This window comes from Anabrus simplex, chromosome 2, assembly GCF_040414725.1.
Source record: "Anabrus simplex isolate iqAnaSimp1 chromosome 2, ASM4041472v1, whole genome shotgun sequence".
Taxonomy (NCBI): domain Eukaryota; kingdom Metazoa; phylum Arthropoda; class Insecta; order Orthoptera; family Tettigoniidae; genus Anabrus; species Anabrus simplex.
This window is the reverse complement of record NC_090266.1, coordinates 369,779,403-369,797,236: the sequence shown is the minus strand read 5'-3', so window position 1 is coordinate 369,797,236 and position 17,834 is coordinate 369,779,403. Positions and strand designations below refer to the sequence as shown.

At 38.1% G+C, this 17,834-nt stretch overlaps 1 protein-coding gene across 1 annotated transcript in view; it reads right to left on the bottom strand.

The window, feature by feature from the left end:
- Nucleotides 1-17,834, bottom strand: part of LOC136863551 (insulin-like peptide receptor) — a 462,473-nt gene that overhangs the window by 33,031 nt on the left and 411,608 nt on the right. The window contains exons 18-19 of the mRNA XM_067139932.2: nucleotides 13,597-13,758; nucleotides 11,836-12,004 (exon numbers count right to left, since the gene is read on the bottom strand). Of these exons, the coding sequence (XP_066996033.2) occupies nucleotides 11,836-12,004; nucleotides 13,597-13,758 (331 nt within the window). The remainder of the gene's footprint in view (nucleotides 1-11,835; nucleotides 12,005-13,596; nucleotides 13,759-17,834) is intronic.

Sequence of the window (17,834 nt, the reverse complement as noted above, 5' to 3'; positions counted from 1 at the left end):
CGGATCTAAGTGTATTTTCCGAAAACCAAAATACATATTTCCTTATTTTTAAAGAAGATTCCAAATATCAATTTTCACGTCTGTAACATTTTCAGTTTTTAAGATATGAGTATCCTTCAACTACTTTTCACCCCCTGTTAAGTGCCCTCTCAAAAAACAAAAAAGTACAGGTTCCTGTATTTTTAAAGGACTTTCCAAATACCAACTTTCTTGCCTCTAGCATGTTAATTTTTTGACATATAATAAGAAATGGAATGGCGTATGGCTTTTAGTGCCGGGAGATTCCAGGACGGGTTCGGCTCGCCAGGTGCAGATCTTTTGATTTGGCTCCTGTAGGTGACCTGCGCATCGTGATGAGGATGAAATGATGATGAAGACAACACATACACATACACCCAGCCCCCGTGCGAGGGAAATTAACCAATGATGGTTAAAATTCCCGACCCTGCCGGAAATCGAACCCGGGACCCCTGTGACCAAGGCCAGCACGCTAACCATTTAGCCATGGAGCCGGACAACATTTTTAATTTTTTGAGATATAAGTATCCTCACACAAAGAATTCAACTAATTTTTCAATTCATTCACCCCCTTAAGTGGATTTTCCATAGACAAAAGAACACGTGTTTCTTTACTTTGAAAGAAGATTCCAAATATATATGTTCATACCTCTAACATCTTCAGTTTTTGAAATATAAGTATCCTCATAAAATAATTCAACTCCTTTTTCACCCCAGCCCGTTAAGTTGATTCCCCCTCCCCCCTCCAAAAATGCGTGTTACTTTATTTTTTAAGTTGATTCCAAGTAAAAATGTTCATGTGTGCAACCTTAAGTTTTCTTGAGATGTAAGATTCTCCATAAAAAGAATTAAATTTTTTTCACTTCCTTTCACCCTCCCCCCACCCCCTTAAGTGACTTTTCCGAAAACCAAAAAAATACTTGTTTCTTTGTTTATAAAGGAGCTTCCAAATGTCAATTATCACAACTGTAACATTTTCAGTTTTGAGATATATGTATCCTCATAAGTTCAAGTTGACCCCCCCCCCCCCCCCCCCGCCAAATGCGTGTTTCTTTATTTTTAAAGGAGATTCCAAATACTATTTTTCACCGAGCTCAATAGCTGCAGCCGCTTAAGTGCGGCCAGTATCCAGTATTCAGGAGATAGTGGGTTTGAACCCCACTGAAGATGGTTTCCCGTGGTTTCCCATTTTCACACCTGGCAAATGCTGGTAGAGGGGCTGTACCTTAATTAAGGCCACGGCTGCTTCCTTCCCACTCCTAGCCCTTTCCTGTCCCATCGTCGCCATAAGACCTACCTGTATCCGTGCGATGTAAAGCAACTTGCAAAAAAACTCCTTTTTCACCGTCCCCGCCCCAAGTTGAACCCCCACCCCCACCCCAAATGCGTGTTTCTTTATTTTTAAAAGAGATTCCAAATACTATTTCTCACCTGTGTAACATCTTTAGTTTTTGAGATATAAGTATACTCATACAAAGTATTCAACCACAGTAATTTTTCAATTAATTCACCTCCCTTAAGTGGATTTTCCAAACACAAAATATTACGTGTTTCTTTACTTTGAAAGAAAATTCCAAATGAAAAATTTTCTTGTCTGTAACATCTTCAGTTTTTGAGATATAAGTATCCTCATGAAAAGAATTCAACTCCTTTATCACTCCACCGCCGCCCGTTAAGTTGGTTTCCCACCACCCAAGAAATGCGTGTTTCTTTATTTTCATAGGAGATTCCAAATACCTGTTTCCACGTCTGTACACTTCAGTTTTGAGATATAAGATTCTCCAGAAAAAGTATTCAATTTTTTTACTTCCTTTCAACACTCCTCATTCAAGTGAATTTTCCAAAAACAAACAGTACTCGTTTCCTTAAAAGAGCTTCCAAATACCAATTATCACTTCTGTAACATCTTCATTTTTTGAGATATACGTATCCTCGTAAAAGGAATGCATCTCTGTTTTCATACCCCCTCTAGCAAGATGATTCCCCCCCCCCCCCCCTCCCCGTAAATGAGTGTTTCCTTATATTTAAAGCAGATTCCAAATGCCAGTTTTCACGTTTCTAACATCTTTAGATTTTTTGGTATGTGTATATACATTCTCATACAAATAATTTAACTAATTTTTCAATCTCCCCCCCTCCCCCGGTTAAGAGTCTTTTCCGAAAACCAAAGAATACGTGTTTCCTTATTTTTAAAGGAGATTCCAAATACCAATCTTCACATCTGCAACATGTCAAGTTTTTGAGATATACTGTAGATACACTAGTCTTAAAAATTCACCTCCCCTTAAGTCGATTTTCTGAAAAAAATATTTATGTTTCTTTACTTTTACAGGAAATTCCAAATACCAGTTTTCAAATCTGAAAAATAAAAATATTACGTGTCTGAGATAATTTGCATATAAAGTCTTTTTCAAAATTCAGCCCGTTCGTCACTCCTGTTCACCCCCTATTCATCAGATTATCCAAAAACACAAAAATACATATTTCTTTATTTTTAAAGGAGATTCCAAATTTCAATTTTCATATCTGTAACATCTACAGTTTTTTAGATATAAGTCTCCTCATGAAAGGTGTTTAACCCCTTTTCCCCCATTTTTCACCCGCCTTAATGGGATTTTCCAAAAACAGAAACATACGTGTTTCCTTATTTATAAAGGAGATTCCAAATACCAATTTTTACATCTGTAAACTTTTAAGTTTTTGAGATATAGACATCCTCATTTTAAATATTCACCCCCCTATTCACCCCCTTACCGACGGAATATCCAAAAATCCTCCCTTAGCAAGCACCTACATGTTAATATGTATCCGCAAAAGTTCATTTCTTTATGTCCAGTAGTTTTGGCTCGACGATGATGAATCTGTCAGTCAGTCAGTCAGGACAAGTTATTATATATATAGATATACCGTGAATGGACGCGAGAAGGGTACAACCTACAGCACATAGTGACAAGGTTTTCCATGCATGGCTACCACTTCACACTATGTAGTGTGAAGCACTATCATGAGCCAAGCACAGGTTGTGTGTGTGTAAGATGTAGTGAACCATGTATGAGATACCATGTTTTGACCTGCAAGATGTGAACTGAATCAATTAAGAATTTCTTTATGAATGACTAGTATATTCCTAGGCTACGCACATTGTGCACAATTATGCTTTCATTCATCGCTGTTCCAAATGATAGCTACAAATGGTATTTTATCATTCAGCAATGATTCCCACGTACATATTTTATTCCAGATATAGTTGTGTTTCTATGTTCAGGTTAGGGAGAATGTTCCAGTCTTTTGTTAATGTGAAGAAGGGTTGATTATCAGGTTTGTTCTTATATATGTGAATTGATGAAACACATCTGCATGAATTACATCATAACAGAACATAACCAGTTACAGTAGAATTCCGCTATAGCGAGTACCGCTTATAACGAGAACCCCATTATACCGACAATATTTTGATGTCCCTTCAAAATCCCTATATTAAACTGTGTATTATCCTTCGGTTACATCGAGAGCCCTATCACAGACACATCCGTTATTACGAGCGATTAAGCGCGCGCGATTTTTCCGTTATCGATATTTATGCACCCCAGCGATTATCATGCATGCAATCGATTATCTTCGTATCGTTTCCTCGCTTTGTCCACTAGCGAGTTCTCTCGTAGACATTCAAAGGCGATGTCGGAGTCTATTAGTAATAACCGTCGACGGCTGTTCTGTAAAGAAAATTCGAAATGGAAGATAACATATTTTAGTAATAAATGCGTAAATAACATGTCCGATAACAGTTCTTAACTCATTCAAAGGCTGACTAAACGATTGCTTAATTTTAATGCTAAATACTGCAATTAAGTAAAAATGCGATACACCTCAAGATATGGCAGAGTACATCACTGATTTCAGAGGATAGTTCATATTTTCTCGCGTCTAGTTAAATTTCGGAAAGGCTATTCACATGTAAAGGGGCTGCCCGAGCGAGGCGGTAAAGGCGTGCTCGGTTAGCCCGGAAGGACGTGGGTTCGAATCCCCATCAGGAAGTCGTAAAATTTAAGAAACGAGATTTCCACTTCCGGAGGTGCATATGGCCTTGAGGTTCACTCAGCCTACACTAAAAATGAGTACCAGGTTAATTCCTGGGGGCAAAGGCGGCCGGGCGTAGAGCTAACCACTCTACCCCACCATGTGCTGAGGTTAACAATGGTGGAAGCCTTTACCTTCCACTCCTCCAAGGGCCTTCATGGCCTGTACAGAGGTGACTTTGCTATTCACATGTAAATTTTTAGCGAGGTTAACTCATTTCTCTACATGCGTATCAAATATGTTTTCATGACACATATACGGTTAGGTTAGGTCACGCCATTTGAAGAAGAAAAACTCTGGAGTACCGTAATACCGTATTTCTCCGAATCCAAGACGACGTTGGGTTTTTTTCTCCTCAGAATCTCATGCGAAAAATCAAGGGTCGTCTTGCATTCGTGGCCTGACAGTAATGAATACCACTGGCAACTATCGCGGTAACCACGTTGCTTCTTTTCACCCCCGCATGAACACACAAAATTCGTTGACAATAAGCGACCGCCTCTTTATTATACATCGCTAGCTGTGACAACCGGTTTTACAGTGCCTGTGTGTAACGTCACTGGATCTCGGGAAATAGTGAGGAGAGAAATGAGATTCTATTAGCCTCTACAAATACGTTTCTCAAATCTGCAGAATGGCATCAAAATATGCAAGCCTTCGAATTCTTAGAAAGGCCACAGCTACTCAGTGGCAGAGTTATAACGCGTCTACTGTAAGTTACCTGACTCTTAGTAAAATTAAGTTTTACAGACAGCAAGAATATTTTCGTGATGGATAATCGTAAAGATACGTGGAACAGATATCGCCGGCAAATTGTCAACGGGTTCTCGTCAATATTATGCCAATTTTAAGTTACCGGTAATGGTTATTAAACACTCGAAATGTAGAATAATGTGCAGCCGCAAGAAAATATGGCGTAGGCCTAAGTCAATATTTGGCGTCAGCGCGAAGACAAAGATACAAAAAAATGCATTCAGTGGTCCGCAACAAGGACGCTTTAAAGAAGTTGAAAATTAAATTGAGAGGTATGGGCACAAAAACGCAAGGGCGGAAAGGCCATACCGTGACGAAATAAACTCGTTCGTTGACCTTCGACGTCCGCGATTAGGCCTAGCTATCCGCTGAAGTTGGCCAAACCCGGCAAGCGAGACGTGCGTGTAGCGGTAGCCGGTTATAACTGAAGCCGAGTAAAAGTACCGTAAAAGTTTTTATAGACAGCAAGAATATTTTCCTGACGGATCGCTGCATTGTAGAGACGCATGGAATAGGTATTGCCGGCAAATTTTCAACGGGTTCTCTTCGGTATTATGATGCCAATTTTAAGTTAATTGTCATTAAACCCGCGGAAATACAGAATAATTTTTGCGGCATAACGAAAGCCAACGTTCGGCGTCTAAAAATGGTATAAAAATGGGTACTGTACAACAGAGGCATTCATATGATTTTACAACGCCTGTTTAAAATTTTTTGAAGGAAAAAGAGAGGTTCGTCTTGGATTCGGAGAAATACGAAACTGTATTTTTTTTTTCAGAATGAAATTAAACATACACTTTCACGCTATACCGGATATTGAAAATAACAAACTAGTAAGTCGTAGTATGGATATCATCCGCGGAAAAGCAAGTTTTGAACAAACTGATTGCCGTTTCATACCGATTTTTATGTGTCTGGGGGGTTTTCCGACTTTTATACAAAAATCGGATATGACAATCCATAGCGAGTAAATTTTCCGCTGTTGTGAATTATCGCTATAACGGACTTCTACTGTATTTTCAAACTAGCGAAGAGTCGTCTTTTCCTAACCAAGGTGCAGTTCCCACCCTTTGTAATTGATTTTGGATGGTTAGGTAAGGCCCATAGCAGATGTATTATCGGCACACTTTATCTTGGTGCATTTACACCCTAGTGCTGAATCGGTCGACCTCGGCAATCTTCGAGATTCGTACTGGCAACCTTTGAAACACAAACTATGAATTGCTTAAGCATCGTTGTGCGACATCTGGCATACACTTTACGTACTAGTACTGTTGTTGTTTACACAGCAAAGCCAAACTATAGAATTCATGCTAGGAACAAGATTCGCATCGAGAAATGTTATATAACGTTATATAATGTGTATGTGACATAGTTGTTGGCTTAAGATAATAACAGTTTAAAAACTTCATATCGGTCGATCATATTCTCGATTCAATTCAGATTTCATTTTCATTCAGTTGGCAGCACTATCGGAACTGGGACAGCTCCCTCCTTACTCCTCACCCCCGTACACAAATGCACCAAGATCAAGTGTGCCGATAATACCACAACACAGGCTCATATATACGCCCTGGGAGAAGAGCAAATTTTCATGCTCTATTTTCCTAAATTCCGAGGAATCAATTTTGGTGACGCTGGCGCAATTCACGTACAAACTGATCATTATATTTATGACCTTTTAATAAGTTTTAAGGAGAATCAGTAAAGTTACCAGCGATGCCCGAATGTGAAGCAAATTAAAGTTACGATTGGGTCAATAAAATATGCACATTTTTCAATGATTCAATGAATGAGTTAATCATTATTTTGTTACATGAAGTTAATATATGATTAATGAATACAAGAGAAAAGAGGTTTATGAAAGTGAAATTGCAAATGCAACATAATGGAATGTAATCTTGGTAACAAAAAAAGTATCAACAAGAGCTTGACCAAATGACTTCACACAAATGTTTATTCCATTAGGTAGTTGAAAAGCCTCTAAGTGGTTTTGGTGAAGAATATCATACATAGAATTGGTGGGTATGGTCATGATAATGATAAAAACTCAGCTCATACCAATCCTTTTACAGCATGAAAATAGATGTAAACACATGCAACATCAAAAACAGGAGAATTAAAGGGAATAAGATACGAGACCCAACTAAAGCTATCGTATCACAAGCACAGTGTTTATTACAATTCTCATTACCTAATTAGTGAAAAAGTTTAGGAGATGTCTTTACCGCTGAGAATATATTCAAACTCTGAGTGTTTTTGAAGTGTTATGCTCCCCATTACCTGACTTTCATGTACTTCTTACCGAGTTACAAACCTTTGAAACATCTCCTTTACACCACTACTGACAGCCCCACTCATTCTAAATAGCCTCTATGAATTTTATCTTTGCTGAACAGTAACTCAGGTCACAGTATGATTTATATCTGAAGCACATTTAGTGTAGAAGTGAATGCATGAATGGCACAAAGTCCTGTGCCATTTATAGGGTATCAAATGACATATGGTTTCAAAGACTTTACTTACATACAACACACATACATCACGGACTGTTATGCCTTCCAGCATTCAGTCTGCAAGCCTCTCTGAATTTAGCAAATGTCTCCACAATCCTCTTATTTTTGTAACTAGTTCTGTGCCCTCATAATTCTGTGGCTTGGTTCTAAAAGGGCCAATGTCACAAAAACCTCTTTTTGAGCTATGAGCATTTGAAGTTTTGCTTATAGTTTACCAATTTATTTTTTTTTTTTCAGCAACTAACTTTAAATAATTTATACTTTCTTTGTGGAAGGCACCTTGTTAAACGCTAATTTTTTCTATCGTATTCTTTAAAAATTGCCAGGTCTCTAATCTTTATTGGTAACACTAGCCAACATGATTTTGCGGTAAAATAGAAAATATGTAATTCTTATGGAAATCGCTGCCCTGATTCCGAAAATGATGCTATTTTTTTCTTATCACGTCTATTTTTGACGCAATTCGGTTTTTTAGTATCTGCATGAATTTGTAAGATGTAATGTTGAGAGATGTTCTCGCGCAACTATTTTTAGAAAACAATTATGTGATTTGATTTGTTATTATTTGCATTTTATTATAGGGTTTTTTTTTTTTTTTTTTTTTTTGCTACTTGCTTTACGTCGCACCGACACGGATAGGTCTTATGGCAACGATGGGACAGGAAATGCCTAGGAGTGGGAAGGAAGCGTCCGTGGCCTTAATTAAAGTACAGCCCCAGCATTTGCCTGGTGTGAAAATGGGAAACCACGGAAAACCATCTTCAGGGCTGCCGACAGTGGGGTTCGAACCCACTATATCCCGAATACTGGATGCTGGCCCCATTTAAGCGACTGCAGCTATCAAGCTCGGTATAGGTTTATTGCTGTCTAAATTTTCATTTTGTAGTTGGGGGTTTCCTGGTAAATTCATAACAAATTCCCCCAGATATGCAATAGACCACAAGGTATGTAGGATTGAAAATAAGACAGTTGAGAGTTTGTCTTTTATCTTAGACGACTTGAATAAACAGATGTGTTAAAAGCCCCAGCCCTTATGCAATGTTTATGATGGACTGATAAAGCAGTTTCCTTTCAAAGATAACAGCCTGAAAGTATTATACTCAAGAAGATGAACTTGTATTTTGTATGGATGTTTCAAATCTTCTACGTCAATTGGGAGAGAAAGAGTATGATCCTAGTAACTGGCGTGTTTTTATTGACTCTTCCAAAATAAGTTTAGAGGCTGTTTTGCTTCATAATACAAATGTTCTGGCATCCGTACACTTGCACACTCCACAAAAATGTCTGAAACATACGAGACCTTAAAGTTGGTGCTCGAAAAATGTACATATCATGAGCATGGGTGGCAAATTTGCGGTGATTTGAAGATGATTGGATTGTTGCTGGGACAACAAAAAGGCTATACAAAATTTCCCTGTTTCCTATGCGAATGGGAGAGCAGGGCACAGGATAAACATTGGGATACAGTGAATTGGCCAGAAAGGAAACAACTACAACCAGGATCCAAAAATTTCTTGAATGTAAGTCTTATTGACCGTGAAAAAATTCTACTTCAACCCTTGTACATCAAATTAGGATTGATGAAACTGTATGTCAAGGCATTAGATAAAAGTAGCCTATGCTTCCAATATTTATCCACTAAATTTCTCCCATTATCAGATGAAAAAATCAAAGAAGGCGTATTTGATGGACCACAGATTCGTAAACTGATGAAGGATAAAAATTTCACAGACACGATGACCAAAATTGAGAAAGAGGCATGGAACGCATTCAAAGATGTAGTGACTAAATTCCTTGGCAAAATTAAGGACCCTCAATACAAAGAAATTGTAAGGAAAATGTTGGTAAAGTTTAAGGAACTCGGTTGTAATATGAATCTTAAGCTTCATTTCTTAGCTTCGCATCTGGATTATTTCCCTCCAAATTTAGGAACTGTCAGTGAAGAACAAGGTGAAAGGTTTCACCAGGATCTCAAAGATGCAGAACGACGCTATCAGGGACGTTTGGGATGTGAATATGATGGCCGATTACTGCTGGTCGATCGCACGAGACGACCCTTCTAGAGATCATTCAAGGACTTAAAAACCTGGAAATTCCACGGAAAACGGGAAAAGATGGAGGTGTGAATCTAACCTGCATATAATGTAAGTAACAAAACTATGTATGATTAACCATGTAATTTTTATTCAAGGTACGGTTATATTAATTTAAAAGCAACTGTACAGCCAAAACTAAATAGGCGTTTTATGCTTCAGTTTCACGAATTTCAATATACATTAAAAATATAATACAAACCGTCTACTTGCGTACAAAGCAGCATTTATGTGTATTCAAAGCATGCAAAATATGATTACGTTTTGTAAGCTGAAATTTATATTAATACATCAAATTTAATCAATACTAAGTATCAAAAATTTTACGTAACAACAAAATAATATATTGTAAAATTGCCACTAAACCAGACGTGATACGCCAAAACTAATTTTTTTTCTCGAATTCTGGGTTAAGAAATTCATAAAACCCACCTATTTTCGTTTTTACTGCACAAAAAGTTTTTTTTTTTTTTGCAGGCTAGTGTAATCTAACATTATTGGCAAGGGCTTATTTAATTAAACGTTAACTGTTCGTTTAGTACTTAACAGAGACATTGGCCCTTTTAACATGTTGCAAGCCAGGATGATACGCGTTTGTATCAGTTAATATCTCAATTTCGATAAAAAAATGACATTGGCCCTTTTAGAACCAAGCCACAGAATTATAGTTCCATACCCCTTATCTTTGAATAATTAGAAAATGAGTCTAACCATTGTCGTCTTGGTCTCCCTCTACTTCTCTTACCCTCCATGACAGAGTTAATCATTCTCTTAGGTAACCCATCCTCCTCCATGCGGCTCACATGACCCCACCACTTAATACTGTTTATGGGTACAGCTTCATCCATCCTCCTGCCATTGTTCCCACCTGTTTGTACCAGCGATCATTCTCGTTACTTTCATGTCTGTTAAGACTTTAGTAGAGGTCATTAAAGAATAGGTTCCTTCTTCCATTTTAAGGGCAAGAAGACAATATAGCTTGGAAACTTCTAATTATTTTATACAAACGACTGATTACGTAATAAGATATTTAAAAATGACATTCCGCCTCTCATGACAATATAGCCCTAATGAGCCTTGGCCTACAGATCGCTGCTCAGCCCCAAGGTCTGAAAATTATGAGATACACATGGTCAGCACAATGAATTCTCTCAGCCATTACTCCTAGCTATCGAGACTGGGGCCACTATCCCGCCATCAGATGACTCCTAAATTGTTCTCTCGTAGGCCGAGTGAACCTCGAACCAGCCCTCGGATTTACACAAAAATCCTTGCCTGGACAGGAATAGAACTTGGAATCTCCCGGTAAGAGGCAGGCTCTACCCCTAAAATCACAGGGCCGGGTAAACATTACACCAAAAAGTAAATACTGTATTTTAAATGGAAAATAACAAACAGCACTGTATTTATTCTGCACTATTATGTGACACAATGTTTAAAATGTATTTCCACACCTGAATTCAGAAAAATATAATTGACTGATCTCTTTACTTTAAGGAGATGAAATTCAAAAATGTATTCCAAATATAAACCACTTTGGCACTTTGGCACAGTAGCAGAAAGATGTCTTCTGGGCTAGTTGACAAGTGTCAATCTTTCATCTGCTGTACAGTGGACTTATCCAAGAGTCTGGCGGTCAGATAGAATTGATCTCTTCCTATATACCATAGGTAGAGCAATTATACAGGGTATAACCTGCATATGTCTAGAATGTGCGACAAACACTCACACCGTCTATATAAGAAGAGGTCAATTCCATCTGACAGGCAGACTGTCTGGGCATGGTCTAATAGCTGGAAGACATCTTTCTATTAGATGCCGGTTCTGAAAACCTGGATCATTAAATCTGTAATGGTGTTCACAGACCTTGAAAAGGCAAAGCATGTTCTATACTATTATCATTATCTAGCTTCAGTCAACCATCTGCAAATATGGTTTTCTGTATAGCTGGAATGTATTAAATAAGCTCAGACAGGTAAGTGATTAAAATTTATTTATCATTTGATGGTCGTATGTAACAAATTTAGCACTGTCTTCCACACAAACCTTTATCACTTTATGTAATTGATTTTACCCTAATTTCTGTGGGATGAGATCTGAAATGTGGTATTGATATGAAATTATCTGCCTGCCACTAAACAGTTTAAATTACACAGGATAATTATCTGCTTTGTATACAAGTTATCGGAGTGGTACTATGTAAAACAGAATAGTTGGAAAAAAAATGTTTAAAACTAAAAATTATGAAATAATTTAGGAAGGAGGATTTTGGTTATACATTTCTCATCTCACTGGCAAATATCACATAAGGTTTAAAATCTTCTTCAAATTTTATACTTCATAAATATGGTATTGATAACCTTACTATAAAAACTTACCTGTAGGAACATACTCGGGGTTCACTGAAGCTATCAGCTTCATGTTGGGCACTCCAGGCACATATTTCCGACGTAGGTATAGGACTACCATTCCTATCACTATTACAACAAAGAATGAGCCCACAAAAGCACCCACCATTAACTCCATGCCAGGGCTAGATGCTGGTTCCTGAAATTATAAACATTACACATTCATTTAATATTATCTCATAACTAGAGCGCAGCCAGATAAACAATTTACCAACTTACTCAATGTAAATGTCATAACTGCAATACAAAGATACAAACAAACTTGTGGCACACATAGTCCATTAGGGGACTTGACCTGCCAAGTTGACTGCTGCCCAGCCTGATGTCCTTAGATACTGGAGTGTCACATGGTCAGCTTGGCAACATCCCCAGCAGTATTACTCGGTTTATTGTGACCGGGTATGCTGCCTTTCATACCAGACAGCTCCTCAGCTGCTCCCATAGACTGAAGGAACCCTGTTCCAGTCCTCAGTCTAGGATTTAAATCCTTGGATGTGCTAGGAATCGAAACTGGGACCTATGGGTAAGAAGCAAGCATGCTATCCCCTACACCATCAAGATGACCATAATGGCAGTACACTCACAGTCAAATCATCTAAATCACATCAACTCATGTTAACTGCTCTTTTCAGCATTTAAAATCTTTATAAACGGCAGGACTGTATCCAGGTTATCAGCCACGCAAATGAATACCAAATATCCCTCTTTGTATTTGTTCTTTTTCTTTATGCAGTCACTATTATAACATTCACCTCCGTAGCATAATGGTAATTAGCTGCCATCCTTGGAGGCCCGGGTTTGATTCCCCGTACTTCCAGAAATGTAAGATTGGCAGGAGGGCTGGTATGTGGTTAGAGAGGTACATGCAGCCCAACTCCATTGATGGTGTGCCTGAAAGGAGCTTTACCACCTCGGGATGAGGACACAAATTTACTTTTATTATTATAACAAGGAGCACATGCAAGTTTAAGAAAAGTAAAGAATTTCTAAAATTTTACTTTACAATTTCATCTCCTGATATAGTTTTCATGTAAGGAAGGGACTGCCTAGATGAGGCAGTAAAGGCATGCTCAGCTCACTCAGAAAGGACGTGGACTCGGTTACCTGTCAGAAACTCGAAAATTTTGGAAATGAGATTTCCACTAAAAAAAAGGAGTACTAGACACAAAGATGACCAGGTATACAGCTAGGCACTCAATTCCACTTAGTGCTTAGGTAATGGTTAGTGGAAACATTTACCTTCCACTCCTTCAAGGGCATTCGTGGCCTGTACATAAATGGCACTGACTTTACCTCTAAGGCGTTTATATTACTCGGTCTGACCTCCCAAAATATGAGCAGCCTTTTTCTGTTCTACAGAACAGTTTCTTTGGGGAACATATGGCATGGTTTTCTGGGCCACATCACCTATCAGAGGATCCATATTTGTCACAATTACTAGAAAATTCAATTGATAAAGAACAAAGAAAGCTCAGATGAATCTCAGAAGAGATTTAATCAGATGTGTTTAAAAGCTAATGTAATAAACAACACCTTGTCTGTGTTCTATTCAATTTCACTGTTCCATATGAATGAATGAATGAATGAATGAATAAATAGTTGCAAGAATGCTAGGATTAAGGTAAGCAAACAAGAGAAAAGTAAAAGAAGAGAATAAACCATTTAATAGTGCACCAAACACTGAAACACACAGAAATCCAGCACAGCACAACTCTTAAAAACTGTACTTACTGGTATATAGAAGTATCGAAGCTGAGTGTAATTTCCAACTCCTGCCAAAGACGTGGCACGTAAGCGAAGGCTGTAGTTACCAGGATTTAACTTTACCAAAGTGTATGAGCGCTGATATTCCAAGTACTTGCTTCTAGTAATGCACTCTTCAGTGGCCTTGTACTGTAAACAAAGAAAAACATCCTTTGAACAAGAGATGAGTAGTAGTAGTAGTAGTAGTAGTAGTAGACAAACTTATCAGAAACTAGATAGAATGTGTAAGATATTTGAGAGAATACAGAACTATTTCTCTCAAATGTTCAACAGTGAAGATAAGCGACTATGGGCAGCCTTTTCCTGTTCTACAGAATAGTTTCTTTGGGAAACATACGGCAATGAAATTCGTAACCTTGGATAAGCCACTATCACATGAGAAGACAGGTCAAGTTTTCAAATCACAGCTAGAAGAGGGTGATAAGCAATTTTAGGCAGATTTTACACATTATAACGCTGAAAATGCTCCTTATTTGCATGTATACATTCTTGATAGATTTACAATGACCATTATAAAATCAAGATGTTCATAGCAATATTCCCCAATATCACATACCGGTACTCTCTCCTTGGTACAATTAGTCTATTAGTCTCATGTCTAACAGCAAGATTTATAATAGTAGAACTGTAAGAGAAAAACCAGATAGCTTCTTACAAGCAATAATTTTACTTCTGATTTTACATATTCATCACACACTAAGCATCAATAAGTTTAAACTCAGCTTTAAAAAAAAAATCTACAGTTCTTGTTATTTATTAGGCAGTCAATTAGTGATATTTCAACTGACATTCTAAATCAAATACAAACATAGCCATCCATTATACATAAACTGACAACCTGCAAGGCAATTTATACTTCAAATAATAGAAAACAACATCTTATAGAGATCTGTGCTCCTCTACGTGTTCCCCTTTTGCTCACATTACTGCTCAACAAAGACACGGCATTTGTATGGTTAGTTTTACTAATATCTCAGTGGTTATAGTTCACCATGCTTACAAAAGGCATTGCCAGAGATCTGTACAACTGTTGACAGAATATTGTTTTGCCTTACAGTTTAGTTCAACCTATAACAACTTGATGGGTGATATATATATAGAGTGACTGAGGGGGCCAGGTCAATACTTGTACCGAACTCCTGATGATTCTCTGTTTCTCACATACTTCTTGCACATCTTTGGCATGTGTTTGGGGTTGTTGTCCTGCTGCAGAACAAACTTTCTTCCAATAAGTTGAGTTCTAGATCATACTGTATTCCTCGATAGAATGCAATGTACTGTTCCTTGAGGAAGGAGCAGTACCATCTTTCACTCTCATTAAGCTACCTTACTGTTACTAAAACAATGAAAAATGAAAACCTACAACCTGTTTTCCAGTCACTGACCAGGTCAGGGATGTAATGAATGAAGCAGATATAGGCTGTTAGTACGATGGGGTCGCCACTCCCAAAGTGATTTATTAACCCATTTATGCCCAGGTGGGTCGTTTTCGACCCATCAAATGATGCAATCTTTCTTTAAGCTATCGCATTCTTGACACTTATAAGATCGATTAAGTTAACCATTATATATTTCATCATACGTTTGGGCAGGAATTTAATTCATTGTTGACATTATTCTTGATCTGGAATCAATAGAAGAAAGATGGATTGTCAGCCCTCTGCACGCGGGTGAAGAATGTAAGTAGAATTGACAACTATTCTCATTGGCAGGTTATTCATTGCAGTATTTACTATTTAAAACTTCAATAATATACATACATAATTTGATATCCGCATAAGTTGCTTAGAATTTCCGGTATTTTCAATAGAACCTAGTGTGGGTCGCTAACGACCCGCTGGACAGTTACCCGAGAACTATCACTGACTTCCACATTCGCTCAATAACGACCATATATTTAGCTTAAACCTTACGTAATTAGTCTTAGGATCCCTAATTGCTCTGTAATTTATTGCAGAGTACAGCAAGTAACAGTTTCAGAAATTCAGGATGAGCTCGAATTGGCCGATCCTTCAGATATCACCGATTTAGTTGTTGATATCTTTACTGGGCTGCGTGAAGACGGAGGAAAAGAAACAGATGCTGACTCTGGTGATGAAGGTTGTTCAGATCCTGACAGACTAAATTGTGCTCAGCTTCAAGCACCAGCAGAGTTAGTGCTGCAGGTACCAATAAACAGTAACTTCAATTCATAACTTCCTCCTGAATTCAGTGATGAACCTGAACCGCTTCCGGAAAATGAACAAGTTGACGGTAGTTACTTAGACATGAATTGTACTAATGGGACATCTAAATCTTACTCTTTCAAGTGGGAAATAGTTGATAAGATATTCCCACCCTCTTCTTCGTCCAATATTCGCCATCCAGGTAAAAGAAATTTTACGATCCGATCATACTCTATAGATTTTTTGGGTGCATTTCTCGAAGAAGATACAGTTCTTAAAAAATTGACCGTTGGTTATGCCTCTTTCCTTGGCATACATTTTCTGAATGGATATGTACCCCTATCACGAAGAAGAATGTCTCAGTTCCACTGTCAGTTACGGAATCTGAAGTTACGTGTTTTGGGTACTAAATATTATTATAACTAACGGAACAATGACAATTATTGCTTCTTGTGTCATTATAAAACTCATTTCTAAATGTACATAAACTGTAAGTCTGTAGAAATAAATTGTTGCTAAGGTTGATGTTCAGAATATAGTCTCTCCCTGTTTCCCGAGCAAGTGCTTAGCGGGTCGTTAACGACCCATGTGTTTATATGGGTTCTAAACAAGTAAATGTGGTTTTGTTAATTTCTACATGAATAATGGGTCATTCTAAGTGTTTATATATACAAGTTGTCAATATCGCAAGAAAAAGATAATTTGGGCATAAATGGGTTAATGAATGATAGATGCTATGAAATGAGAAGGGAGATTGTTGCTGGAATGAAAGATGACAGGGAAAACCGGAGTACCCGGAGAAAAACCTGTCTCGCTTCCGCTTTGTCCAGCACAAATCTCACATGGAGTGACCGGGATTTGAACCACGGTATCCAACAGTGAGAGGACGACGCGCTGCCGTCCGAGCCATGGAGGCTCTACTAAAACAATCCCAATCCATAACGATTCCACTCCCCCACTCCAAGATAGTGTTAGGCGGCCTTCTAGCATACTTTCCCCTGGACAACAGCAGATATACTGATGATGATTTGACCCAATGTTCTCAAATTTTGACTTGTCAGTCCATAGCACATTTTTCCACTGGTCAATGGTTCAATCCTTGTGCTGTCTGGTCCACTGAATTGAGATTTATGTCTGTGTGTTAAAAAATCATGTCCACACAACCCAACATCGCGTAAATGATATTTAACAGTCTACACTGTCATTGGTGCAATGTGACCTCGAAAATGTTGTGAGATGGACAGCAGGCAATGGTATGTTGATAAACGGGGTTAAATGTCAGGTTGTGAGTTTCACAAATAGGAAAAGTTCTCTCAGTTTTAATTACTGCGTTGATGGGGTGAAAGTTCCTTTTGGCGATCATTGTAAGTATCTAGGTGTTAATATAAGGAAAGATCTTCATTGGGGTAATCACAAGAATGGGATTGTAAATAAAGGGTACAGATCTCTGCACATGGTCATGAGGGTGTTTAGGGGTTGTAGTAAGGATGTAAAGGAGAGTGCATATAAGTCTCTGGTAAGACCCCAACTAGAGTATGGTTCCAGTGAATGGGACCCTCACCAGGATTACCTGATTCAAGAACTGGAAAAAAATCCAAAGAAAAGCAGCTCGATTTGTTCTGGGTGATTTCCGACAAAAGAGTAGCGTTACAAAAATGTTGCAATGTTTGGGTTGGGAAGAATTGAGAGAAAGAAGAAGAGCTGCTTGACTAAGTGGTATGTTCCGAGCTGTCAGCGGAGAGATGGCGTGGAATGACATTAGTAAACGAATAAGTTTGAATGGCGTTTATAAAAGTAGGAAAGATCACAATATGAAGATAAAGTTGGAATTCAAGAGGACAAACTGGGGCAAATATTCATTTATAGGAAGGGGAGTTAGGGATTGGAATAACTTACCAAGGGAAATGTTCAATAAATTTCCAATTTCTTTGAAATCATTTAGGAAAAGGCTAGGAAAGCAACAGATAGGGAATCTGCCACCTGGGCGACTGCCCTAAATGCAGATCAGTATTGACTGATTGATTGATTGATTGATTGATT